The 14,036-nt window shown below is 33.1% G+C and overlaps 1 protein-coding gene across 1 annotated transcript in view; it reads right to left on the bottom strand.

Annotated features, from left to right (window-relative positions):
* LOC134726738 (uncharacterized) overlaps positions 1 to 13,419 on the bottom strand; it is a 107,368-nt gene extending 93,949 nt beyond the window's left edge. The window contains exon 1 of the mRNA XM_063591156.1: positions 13,287 to 13,419. Coding sequence (XP_063447226.1) covers positions 13,287 to 13,329 — 43 coding nt within the window. The 5' untranslated portion in view covers positions 13,330 to 13,419. The remainder of the gene's footprint in view (positions 1 to 13,286) is intronic.
* Between the last annotated feature and the right edge of the window lie 617 nt (positions 13,420 to 14,036).

Genomic DNA, 14,036 nt, shown 5'->3' on the forward strand with positions numbered 1-14,036 from the left:
TACCTTTAAAGCAGAGACATAATATTATACTATAATGCCTCTGCCTTAAGTTTAAGAATAAACTATTCTGTAATGAGGCTCTCTGGTTATGGGTATATACTATGTGTAAGTGTAAGGGTTAGGACTTACAGTTTGCATTTGATGAGTATGTTTAAGTATAAGGAATGTGAATTAGACATTTGCTGAGCTGAGCAAGTTTCACAGTCAATGTGCATTGTGGATAGATGTGATGTATATATATTCTATCGATGAGGAGAGAGACTCAAGTGAGATAAAGGACAAAATAACAATGGATGAATCTATCGAAGTTTTAGATTTCTAAAATATAGATATAGGAAGATGTGGTGTGAGTGCCAATGAGACAACTCTCCATCCAAATAACAATTTAAAAAGTAAACCATTATAGGTTAAAGTACGGCCTTTAACACGGAGCCTTGGCTCACACCGAACAACAAGCTATAAAGGGCCCCAAAATTACTAGTGTAAAACCATTCAAACGGGAACACCAACGGTCTAATCTATATAAACAAAACGAGAAACGAGAAACACGTATATATTACATAAACAAACGACAACTACTGTACATCAGATTACTGACTTAGGACAGGTGCAAACATTTGCTGCGGGATTAAACGTTTTAATGGATCCAAACCTTCTCCCTTTTTCTGAAACAATAGCATAACATCACAACATAGAAAAACATACGATAAAATATCAATTGGCAGACTTAACTCAATCAAAAAACGTATGATTACACAATGAACGAATAAATTTGATCTGCGATATCTGAATACAAATGCACAGTTAATTAAATATTAGAGACAAACATTCATGACCAAAAAGCCAACAAACAAATTCAAACACACTGAAAAATATTCAACCAATCAATGTTCACTTTAGAAAAAAACGGTTTTTTATAATCTTGAAGTTTATACAAATGTTGTAAGACTAAGTGAAAAATTGAAGATATTACAAATAATCAAAGCTGGTGTACAGACAAGATCCATATAAATAAAAAATAACAAAAAAGCATTATAAACAGTATCAACAGGTCGAATTAACAAGAAAATACGATTTGAGAGTACTCGCAGTTACTGACAGCTAGTTAAAAGCCGAAACCAATTAATAGTAAAAAATCATGCATCAGAGACTAAAATCGACTAAAACACATCACAGTGATTTAGTATTTTAACGTCATTAATAGTCAAAGAAGACATGACTTGTGCAATGCCAAAAATAAATGTATCGACAGGTAGTAGTATAGTGAAGAGCGACTTCTATAGAAATAAAAGTTAACGTGTCTGTGTCTCTATACATCTCGCCTCAAAAGATAATGAAATTTAGTTATGTTTTAATTTGCTAATGACAAAATCAATATTAGTGCCAATGTGAACAATGACTGTATATACAGGTTGAATACTTTTAAATAAGTGTGGTGGCGGTGTATATATTAATAAGTGTATAAAGAAGATGTTTTTAATCCAATAGTGAATATAAGGGATTCTACACTTCAAGAGGATATTCCAACTGAAGTGGTTCATCTGATAAAGGTGGAAAGTACAGAATAGGTAACAAGGAGGTAACAAGAAACATTTGTAGGGTCCGAATCAAGAAATGGCAACTGTGCAGAAATTAAAACTGTTGAAAAAGCAAAACAAATTGAAAAGATTTGTTAGATTTTAAACCGCAGGAAAAAGACTGAGTGAGGAACACTTTTAAAATTTCAATAATCGGATCGATGGGAAATTCCAGTCCAGTTTATTTCTTTTGGTCAATTTGGTGAGTGGAGTTATTCCGATAAAATTTGCCGACAGTTTGTAGCTTTGTTTTGCTGTAATATCATTGTCTAAAGGGGATGGTATATTAAAAGTACTTAGCCTCACACGAAGGTCTTAAAGCCAAGAGGTAAAAAGCATTGTATAATGTACAACCATTTCAACCATTCAGGAAAAAACATCACCGTGAGAATGGAAAGACCTATCAGTATCTAAGTGCATTAGAGACAAACTGAATAATGACTGAATTGAATTATACTAATTAAATTCACATTTAAATTTACAGGAAATTGTATGCAATTCATTTCGATCTTTAGTCGTCTGAAATGCAAATAACTGAGGAATTGCAATGTATTCAGAATATGATGTTCTGTAATACACAGACATATATATTGTTAGTCAATTATGGTTTAAAGAATATTTCTTCGGGAAATGCATTAACTACATACAAGATCATACGATTTCATATATCTTAACTGTAACTGCAACTATAATTATGCAATTACCATGGTGATTGTAACGGTTTCACGCACCGTAAAGGGTTATTTCTTGATTGATCGCTGATTTCTACATCCGATTTAAATTATTATGATCCGGTTAAATGTAATTATATACAGGTCCATTGTACCTTTATGTCCTTTCCATATTTGTGTCGTTCGGTTGCTGTCTCGTTGATATTTAAGATGACAATAGGTGGCATATATTCGGGACCAGAACGTGCTCAGTAATGTGAAATACGAATATGAACCGGCCTGTTATGTACTACACCAACAAGCTGAGCTTTATTTTAACGTGCCTGTACAAAATGTATAGTCCTAAATGTCATGTGTTGAGCAGAAAAACAACAATAACCAGTGTTCAAGTTTTTGGTTTAATCTGAGCATGGATCCGATATCACAATATAATTTTTCCAAGATCTGAGAGACGATCGAACACCTCAACCATTGCCATCGAGACGACAACACCATGCAGAGACAGTATAGTGGAAGTTAAATGATACGGTTACTTACAATTTGACTGCATGAATTGGAACACGGAATAAAGTTTCAGAGGTCGAACCCATGAATTGATAACTGGGAAAAGCCTGTCACATATATAGTTGTATATATCACTATTGAGGCAAGATGAAATGACATGTGGAAAAGTCACAGAGTTGTATATATCACCATTGAGCCAAGATGAAATGAGATATGGAAAAGTCACAGAGTTGTATATATCACCATTGAGGCAAGATGAAATAACATGTGGAAAAGTCACAGAGTTGTATATATCACCATTGGGGCAAGGTGAAATGACATGTGGAAAAGTCAATGATATCATTTTCACTTGAAATATCCTAGATTTGATAAATGAAATTACACACAGAAATGTTACAAATTTCAGTTTTTGCTGTCAGTATTCTTACTCAGTTTGCCCAGGTACATGTATAATAGCCAATGAGACAACAATACACAATACACAATTATAGGTCATCGTATGGCCTTTTAACATAAGCAAACCCCATACCATAAGCTAACCGGCTGTAACATGTGTAAAGGACCCCGTCAAGACAAAATGCGAAACAATTCAAAATGACAGTTTCCACACTATAATCCAATGTTTAGGAAATTGGTTTTTTTTTTATTCGAGCATGGAAAATAAATTGATAAAACCTAGGTGATCAATAGCTAACAATTAAAACACTTCAGGGTAACTGATTATTCCATTCATGTAAATCTGCACCTTACGGGTTCTTCCAATAAAACCATTCAACGAAACCTTTATTTTTTGTTTGGCCACAAGAAATACACATGGCTACCGAATATAGTTTAATTAAATTTATGGGGTCACTCCATGTAGAATTTGTGCGTGAAACCATTAATTACAAGACTTTTTCATTTATTTAGCAGTGGTTTACGTATTCCCATTTATAACAGGAAAATTTTTCGTATCATTCAAATTGATTTCTTTGACAACCTTGGAAACTTAAATGTGGCACGCTTTCTTGAAATAACACAAACATATATATAGTTCCGAATTTATAATAACCTATATTATTTAGATAACAACGAAATGACAAATTAAAAAAGACAATTGACACAGAGAAACGTCTCGTCTTTCGGCAAAAAAATCGGAAACGGGTAACATGATGGACATCAACATAGCTTATCAATTCGGTCGCTGGACAATGATCTAGTAGACCGGGTCAAAAATGGCTAACTGCTTCAAAGTCACTGGACCATGTCATATGGACAGGGCCTCAAAATAGTTGTCAAACTAATACATACAAATAGCAATGCGACTTTATACATCATATCAATAATTATTCGCAAGTAGTTCCTATTAAAATAACTGTCACCGTAAAAGCAATTACTATGTCTCGCCCCCTCCCCCCCCCCCCCCCCCAGCGCTTTCTGTGACTTTTATCACAGGGAGACATACAGGATTTACATCATGGCTTAAGGGAGACATACAGGATTTACATCATGGCTTAAGGGAGACATACAGGATTTACATCATGGCTTAAGGTCAGACATTTGTGTGTACACAGGTCAAGCTTAAAACAGTCATCATGGGTTATAGAAAAAAAATGAAACTATTTATCAGACACCTTCATAAGGTTTTTAAAAATTTGATCTTTGAGTTTCTTATTGGTAATATAGAATACGTCAACCATGTGTTTTCAGATTATCAAATTATAAGCGCAAATGGTGAAGCACCCAGGATCCCAACAAGAGTTTGTTTTATCAACAAATTAAACTGACAAAGTGACGTAGGAGTTGACTAGAAAAAGAACCTTTCTAAGTCTTAGAAGTCTAGGATTAAGTGTCCTCTTTTGTATTCATGTTTTATTATTAATATCTTTGTTGTCCGAAAGTCTCCGGTTCTAACGACAGTGTGAATCGTATAAAAGTCTTAAGGGTACCACTAAAGGTGCAATGCAAGACATTATCATGAACAAAGTTTTACCAAAGCGGACAAAACTTGAAGCAGAATTGATAATTTTGAATGGCATAAATTTGACACATTTTGACTCGTGAAAAAATATTTTATTACTAAAACAAGTGTGGACACAGATGAGTGTGGATAGTGTGTTTGGATGTTGGACAGTGTCTTATGACAATAAAGTTCTATGTTTTTCCTATATGGTGTTAATAACTGTGTTGCACGGTGACAACCGATCTGAGCATTAGGAGTGTTATTTATTTGATATTTTTTTATGTTCAATACAGACATGGGGAGACAGTAATTACATTAGTTACCAAATGATTATGATAGAACATGTTCTACATCTTTGGTTTTGGATACATTTTGTAGCTAGGAATTGTTAATTTCTGTGTCGATTTGGTCTCTTGTGGAGAATTGTCTCATTGGCAATCATACCTCATCTTTTTTTTATATGTATTTGCTTACTATTGGTATGGTTCTATTTACATTACTTTGTGGTGGATCGTCAGTATCATTAGTAAAAAAAAAAATTAAAATGTCGAATTTCTTCCTCAGATTAGAATACATTTATTGGTTTTAAGTAATGACAATGGCTTAAGTCTGACATGATTATTGGGGCTAAATAAGATCGGAAGTAAACCTCTGTGCTGATTTATATCAATTCTTTATATCTCCTCCAAAGCTGGTCGAAGCAAAGACAAATTTTGACCAAAATAAAAATGATTTCACCAAAAGAACCTATGTGAGCATGCTTCAAAGACTCATAACTGCTCCAAAAGTAATCTGATCGAATTTGAAGGATGTCAAGCAGATATCATCAACATCTACTTAATAAGTCTTAAAATATGTCTAAATACCTAAAAAGCTATTTAGTACTCAAAAGGTATTGCAAAAGTATTCCTTTTCATTTTTTGTTTTGTTATATGGATACAAATATAAGTGATACATGTACCAATACAGTATTTGTTGTGGTATGCAAGTGTAGTAATTGGCATTTACTGTAACAATGTTAATTCACACAAATTAAGAAAAAACAAATGAATGGAACAGATACTCCGCAGGGTGCTGCTTTATACGACTGCAGAGGTGGAAACCTGAACGGTTGGGGCTAGTATGGACACAACATTCAAGCTAGATACAGCTCTGAATTTGGATTGTGGTTAAATAGTTGACACAACATAGGTTTCTGACACAGATTGAATGTGGTCTATAAAGAACTTCAACTTAAAAATTTTAAATTGGACATTTACCTATTTTGGTCCAATATCCAAAATGTAAATACATGGTTAAATTCAGAATATCATAGAACCCGAAGAATTCAATTTTTGATCGGACCAACTTGAAAACTGGGCCCATAATCAAAAATCTAAGTACATGTTAAGACTCACCATATCAAAGAACCCCAAAAATTATTTTTTTGTTAAAATCAAGCTGATTTTAAATTTGGACCCTTTGGACCTTAATGTAGATCAATTTAAAAACAGGACCAAAAATTAAGAATCTTAACACGGTTAGATTTGGCATATCAAAGAAGCACAATAATTCATTTTTTTGATGAAAGCAAACAAAGTTTAATTTTGGCCCTTTATTCCTTGGGACCAAAACTCCCAAAAATAATTCAAACCTTCCTTTTGTGGTCATAAACCTTTATAGATTTCTATTAACTTATGCTAAATGTATTGTTAAAAAAACCAAGAAAATGCTTATTTGGGACCTGTTTTTGGTTCCTAAATCCTACCCTGTTGGGACTAAAACTACCAAAATCTATTCCAACCCTCCTTGTGTGGCCATAGACCTTATGTTAAAATATCATAGATTTCTGTTTACTAATACTTGATTTATAGAGCAAAAACCAAGAACAATGCTAAATTTGGGCCCTTTTTCCTAAACTGTTGAGACCAAAATACCCAAAATCAATCCCAGCCTTCCTTTCATGGTCATAAACCTTGTGTCTAAATTTCATATATTTCTATTGACTTTTACTTAAGTTAGAGTGCTAAAACCAAATGTCTTTGGATGAAGACGATGACGCCAACGTGATACAAATGTACAACCAAAAAGTTTTCAATTTTTGTGGTGGTATAAAAATGATCTTAAATCAAATTTCTAAAGGAGTTTGCAACAATAATTATTCAACTACTCATTTTAATAAAACATTAAGTATTAAAATATAAATGTCATACAGTCATGGTGATGATGCCCCCGCTAGCATATAACGTTAAAAAGGTACATAAAGTGAAGTTGCCAAAAATTGAACTTAAACTGAGTTTAGAGGTAATAAGCATTATATACACGTTTCACTAAATTTAGTTGAGACAAACTTGAGAAATTTTTCCATTTGTGAAAGGGCATAACCCTAGAATGATAATCAAAGTGCTTGTAATCACTGAATGGCTATTAAAGACTGCTTAAATTTATCAGTTGGTAGTAAAGTGAATTTTGCATTGTATAGTGTATATACATGTATAGCATTACTTTAAGTTGATTCAACTACTATTATGGACAGAGAAATCTAAACTCCAATTTTTAAAGAAGATTTCATAAAGCATTGGTTTTAGGTAATTCAACAACCATTCTGGACAAAGAAATAACTCAAATTTATTGTCTGGAATCTACAAAAATGTTTGTTTTTGGCCCTTAATTCCTAGACTGTTTGACCCATAACCCACAAAATAGACCTCAACCTTCTACTTATGGTATTCAATATTATGGTACAATTTCAGAACAATTGAAATACTTATACACAACTTTTTGTACGGACACTAGATTAATGCTTGTTTTGGTCACCTTTGGAACCCTTATTCCTAAACCTTAGGGACTATATATATAACCCCCTAAAACAATCCCAGGCTTCCTTTTATGATTATAAATATTACTGTGGATGCATTATTATTCTTTGGGTAACAATTTTCGTGGCTTTTGTGGCTAGAGTCTTACCACGAAATTAAATGTTCAACGATTAACAAATTTTCTATAGGCTTGTATGCAGACTTCGGCAAAACCACGAAATTAAATATCCACGAAAATGCAAACTTTCTTTAATCCACGAAAATTGGTACCCACGAAAATAAATGAATCCACAGTATGTTATAATTTTAAGGCTTCCTTTTTACTTATACTGAAGTTATTATCTGGAAACCATCCGTCTTGGGAAGACGACGACAGGATACATACATGTATTTCAACTGCAAAAATTTCTGTGGTTGTTTAAAAATTTCAAACATGTACGATGAAATATTGTTTTAGAAATTGATAAGCCTAGATATGTCTTATAATTTTTCCCTGCATAGCATTTACACTCAGAACCGAGTCATCAGTAGGCAGCTAGTAAAGGTGTATTAAAACAACCTAGCATCATATTGCTAGTAGTGGTAGTAGCATTCTCGGGTAAATTTGTTCTTTTTTTTAAAAATATATTTGGTTCAAATCAATATAGAATGCTTTTATCTCCCTAATACTTACATTGTAAATAGAGGTGATACTACTTTGACAAATCCTTGTACATGAGAGTTTTCTGTCAAATCTTTATTTCACAAAGAATGATTTGCATAACAATGAACTGAGCTCAAAGCAAAGTATTCAATAATACACTTAGACAAAGAGCTAAATTCAGTGATATACTTTGTACTACAGGTCCTTCATTAACATCCATCGAACAAAACCACATCTCAAAAACATTCCATACTACATGGTTGGATTCAGAAGTCCTGAAAAAGACATGATTTTTTTTATCATATTTTAAGTATATACACACAGGTTTAAACTTTCTTGTGGTACAATCATTCCGTATCTAGCAACTATCAATTTGCTTCATGCACATATTGATATGTGTTGAGTTTACCTCTGTTGGAAATAAGAACACACAAACCTCCACCTAATTTTAGTCAACGGACAAAACATTCAAAACTATAAAATATTATCTAAGACTTGTCAGTGTCTATTTACCATTGCCACTGAATCAGTGATATATGTACACATAATTATGTACATGCAAGACTAAAATTATAAAGTACACTAGAACAGACATGTGGTATCGCAGGTCCATGACTGAGTTAACGTATATAACTATGTGCAAGCCTTATTTTAGTATTAGTATTTTTATCTGATAAAGTTATGCTGATTAAACGATACACAGTTTTCTCTGCTTTCAAATCTTTCTGATTGAAACCGTCGAACTGGAACTTATCAATTATTGGTAATATTAATTATTTGAAAAACAAAAGTTCCTGGAATGGAGTATTTTTTTAATCAACAGCATTGTCATATACATACATGTATTAGTTGTAAATAAAATTGAATTCTTTGATTCGCTGTTTTACGTCATGCCGGCTAACAAATTGAAAACTGTACCTATACGCCTTATTTTTAGTCCAGATTTTAGTATTTGTATTGTTACAATGTATCTTAGAAAGTCTAAACTGATTAAAATTTGACAATTTAGTAGTTTCAACCCTGTGGATACGACCCGTGTATTTAGCATATTAATCCTGAATACACCGTTTGGTGGTGCACCTGTCAGACGCGGAACGTACAAATAAGGTAATCGGTAACAGGTGAATATACTATTATTTTTTTGTATCGGTATCGGACTCGATCCAGAACTTCTTAATTATTGGCAATATTAATTACGTGGAAAAAAAAAGGGCCTGGAGTGGTGTAATTTTTAATCTACACCTTTGTACTATATTAGTTATATATAGTCGAATTCTTTGATTCGTCGTTTTTACGCGATGACAGCTGACAAATTGGACCTCGTAATTTTAGTATTATAAATATATGAGACTAAAACTGACATTCAGTCTTTACCATATCTTCATTCCCAAAGTCATTTTCAAATCTGACTTCATGGTAAAATAAGATTCCATATCTACAACCAATGAAAAGGAAATATCCCTCTAATAGACTAGCATTTAAATCACAGTTTTCGAAAATGGAAGCTAGGTCACCGTGGAACCTAGAACAAAAAAAAAGGGAAACAATATATCTTAAATATTTCAAATGCATGTACATGAAATAATATTAATCTCTAAAATTCACCATATTGTTCTCTTTTTTATCTTCTGTTCGATACTGTATATCCAGTGGCGAATCCAGAAATTTTCTAAAGTGGGAGCCCACTGGCTGACCTAAGAGGGGGCTCGCTCCAGTCACGATTCAGTGATTCCCTATATAAGCAACCAAATTTTTTCTCAAAAAGCAGGGGCCACCCCCCCCCCCCCCCCCCCCCCCCCCCCCTAAATCCACCTCTGATATCAACCTCTAGATGTCTTTCAATTACATTCAGTTTAGTGTGGGTTGATGTTTGATTGTTGTACATGTTACAATTACATTCAGTTTAGTGTGGGTTGATGTTTGATTGTTGTACATGTTACAATTACATTCAGTTTAGTGTGGGTTGATGTTTGATTGTTGTACATGTTACAATTACATTCAGTTTAGTGTGGGTTGATGTTTGATTGTTGTACATGTAACAATGAGCAAAGCCCATACCGCAGTCAGCTATAAAAGGCCCTGATAAGACAATGTAAAACAATTCAAACGAGAAAACTAACATGTCTGTTAAGGTTACATCATCAAAATATGTAGGGTAGGTCACAGGTGCTTGAGGACAGGATCCTGTATGAGCCCTATATAGTCCCTCCCCCTTTTTTTTTTATTTTTTTTTTTTAATCATTTATCTCAGATTTTTCGATATATATCACTTATTTGTACCATACATATACTAATATACCATATTTATACTCTAAATATGCATGTTTACTATCAACGTGAATCTCGACTATAGAGCGAAGCGAAAGGTTGCCAACTTCGTTTCAAGAAATTGGGGCAATGGTCAGGAAAAATTGTTTTAAAATCTAATAAAATGTCTCTTACCGGTCTAGTCAACGAGTACTTGCTGTTCCCATGTAATTATCCTTATTGAATATCAATATCCAGACATAATATATTACTGTTTAAACACTTTTAATAAGTTTTTTCACTGGCGGTGTTGCAGTTTTTTTGTCCATTCAACTTCGATCAACGGAAGTTACAAAACAACGACATCTGTGTGGTCTTCAGCTCAAGAAGGATAACTCCACCTGAAAACGCGGGAAATTAGATGAGTTCCGGGGTAGAAAAAGTCAGAGATTTTCGAAATGTACACATTCGAAATTCTCGTATGTTTTCTTTCCCTGCATTTACCCCGGAACTCATCTAATTTCCCGCGTTTTCAGGTGGAGTTATCCTTCTTGAGCTGAAGACCACACAGATGTCGTTGTTTTGTAACTTCCGTTGATCGAAGTTGAATGGACAAAAAAACTGCAACACCGCCAGCGAAAAAACTAATTAAAAGTGTTTAAACAGTAATATATTATGTCTGGATATTGATATTAAATAAGGATAATTATATGGGAACAGCAAGTACTCGTTGACTAGACCGGTAAGAGACATTTTATTAGATTTTAAAACATTTTTTCCTGACCATTGCCCCAATTTCTTGAAACGAAGTTGGCAACCTTTCGCTTCGCTCTATAGTCGAGATTCACGTTGATAGTAAACATGCATATTTAGAGTATAAATATGGTATATTAGTATATGTATGGTACAAATAAGTGATATATATCGAAAAATCTGAGATAAATGATTAAAAAAAAAAAATAAAAAAAAAGGGGGAGGGACTATATAGGGCTCATACAGGATCCTGTCCTCAAGCACCTGTGGGGTAGGTAGGTAGGTAGGACGGTACTTTCTTTTTATTATTTTGTCCATTTTATTTTTTGTGCCATGATTTTGAATTGTGTGGTCCGAGTTGTCCATGGGGCGAGAGTTCCCCTATTTATAATGATTGGATTATTTCTTACGACGGCAATAAAATGGCTTAGGGTGGGTGCTCAAAATAGGATCGGTCAGGTACCCATAATCAAACATATATTTTTTTGGCCTTACCGAGAGCACCATTGAAATATATACAAATCACGGATCGGATACGCATCAACTATGTAAGATCTAATTTCAACACCCCTAAACAGTGAATATTTTTATCGCAAACAGTAGAATTTTATTACATAATGTGAAATGTGTGGGATTGTGCAGCACGTGTCATCATAGCTACGATACCGCAGCTAGTGTCATCATGACCTGTGTCCCTGTGTGTTTTGATTATAGACTAGAGAAGAGACTAAATGCGTACAAACCTGATGTCAAATGAAGATATACGGAATTTAAATAACGTTGATCCTTTAAATGTATGAAAAACAAAAACATATGACAATTGTTCACATAAAATAGATAGTAAAATTTTCCAAATGAACGTCCATTAAAATTATTAAAGTCTCTGATGAATATTTCCCGCGCAAATGTCATGGAATAGACCAAAACGAATTTTAGGTGTGTATTGTCATTAAAAAATTCGGGTCAATGAACACAGTTAGATTAAATATATAAATATGTTAACTATATTTATATTGGTTTTTCAGAAAAGTGACTTTACCAGAATTGTTTTGTGGCAAACAACGGTAAATAGCCTATATCATCTTGACATGACATATGAAAACCCCTTAAGCATAATGGTGTGTATGGAATAGTCCATGGAATTGTCCAAACCGATACAGGTGAAATACGTAGAATAATATTGCTGTGTCTATTGTGGACACAGCAATAAAATCAGATTTAAGATCCTTATGAGCCCGCAGTAAAGTAAAAAAGACTGTAAAAAGCCTTATTAAATAAAATTTGCTCGATTAACCTTGAAGTGAAGACTAATAAAAATTTGCGTGTATAGTGAACCCCCTAAATAAAATAATACTGTGTTCTAGACCACTTCCCCTTTCGGTGATCTACAGAAATGATTTTTTACTATATAGTATGTTAAAAAATATTTTTAGGTAAGTTTTCTTAAATTTGATGAGTGTTTAGTTACAATGTAAATCTTATGTGGAAAGGTTAATTATAGTACATGTATTATATAGGTAAAACATGTACAGGTATGCTATAGGTAAAAAAAATATTTACAGGTAAATGTGGCGCTATTTCATCTAATTTATTAGCGCAATTAATACCATCAAAATAAAAGAGAGGGGCGCAATTATTACCGTTTCAAAACTGCAATTGGCGCAAATTGATTCTGCCCACTATTTATCAATGAATGTTTTCCTTTCATTTTTGAAAAGCATGTTGATTTAAAACAAAGATGTCGCATTTGAAAATGGAAACTAACATGTTGAATACTAAAAAAAATCACATTGATATTTACGCGCTCGTCAGAATTTGGAAAACGTCTGTCTTAAAGTTCTACTGGTTCGAAATAAAATTGTAATTTAGAAATAAGATTCAAATTCCTATGATGGAAAATTAATATATCTTCACTGTTAAATAAAATTGTCATCTTAATTCATCTCCATTTTAGGAAAACATTGCACTAAAACACCCATATTAGGATTTAGCTCTCTCGTACTTATTTTTATATATATCTAAATGCTAAATCTGACGTGGCGTTGTATAAGTAATCCCCGTTGTATCATTAAATATATTTTGTGATCTTATATCTTAAATAAATAATGCATGTTATTTGAAGCAATGACAAATTTTGATTGTTCTACTTACCTGCTACTGTTAAAAGAATGAGTAGCAGAATTTGTAACTTCATTTTTCACTATTTTAACAAAATACTTTTAGGTCACAAACGTATCATATCCAGTTAGTAGATTGCTTCAAGGTATAACGTGTAAAGCCAATATTGTTTCATAGATATTGGTGTAATGATGATAATGTGTATGTTTCCTAGGTATTGGTGTATTAACGAAGGTGATAGAATAACATTAGAAGAATTTAATGTTATTGACCAGTTATTTAATGCTGGTTTGTTTCGTGGACGGACTACGGGGAGTTCTTGAACTTGTTGTTTATTTGTACCTTATAATGTCCATTGTTAATTATATCCCTTGTATCAACAGAAAGGTCACCTGCTGCTTTCCTTAATTGTTTGGAGGATTTTTGATGTAGAATACAAAGAATTCAACGGGTCGATGTGACAATAACATAAAGGACAGATTGGTCAGATGAATGTAAGGACAACAGTCCGGATTATACATAACGATTAACAGTAGTGGTGCAAAATAATAGGTCATCTCAGTCTCATTTTTATTCATTTCCCCTTTCTTTCTAATATCTCCTGTTTTGCTATTCAGTAATCTGTTTCATTTAGTAAACCGAGACTTGATAAGGGTCACCCTTTCTTGAAGTCCATTATACTACATAACCTTGGTATGATAATTGCATAACACTGCATAGAAATCTATTATGAGTATTTTCGATGACAACTTGATAACAATACAAATCTGTTATGGGTATTTC

This window comes from Mytilus trossulus, chromosome 7, assembly GCF_036588685.1.
Source record: "Mytilus trossulus isolate FHL-02 chromosome 7, PNRI_Mtr1.1.1.hap1, whole genome shotgun sequence".
Taxonomy (NCBI): domain Eukaryota; kingdom Metazoa; phylum Mollusca; class Bivalvia; order Mytilida; family Mytilidae; genus Mytilus; species Mytilus trossulus.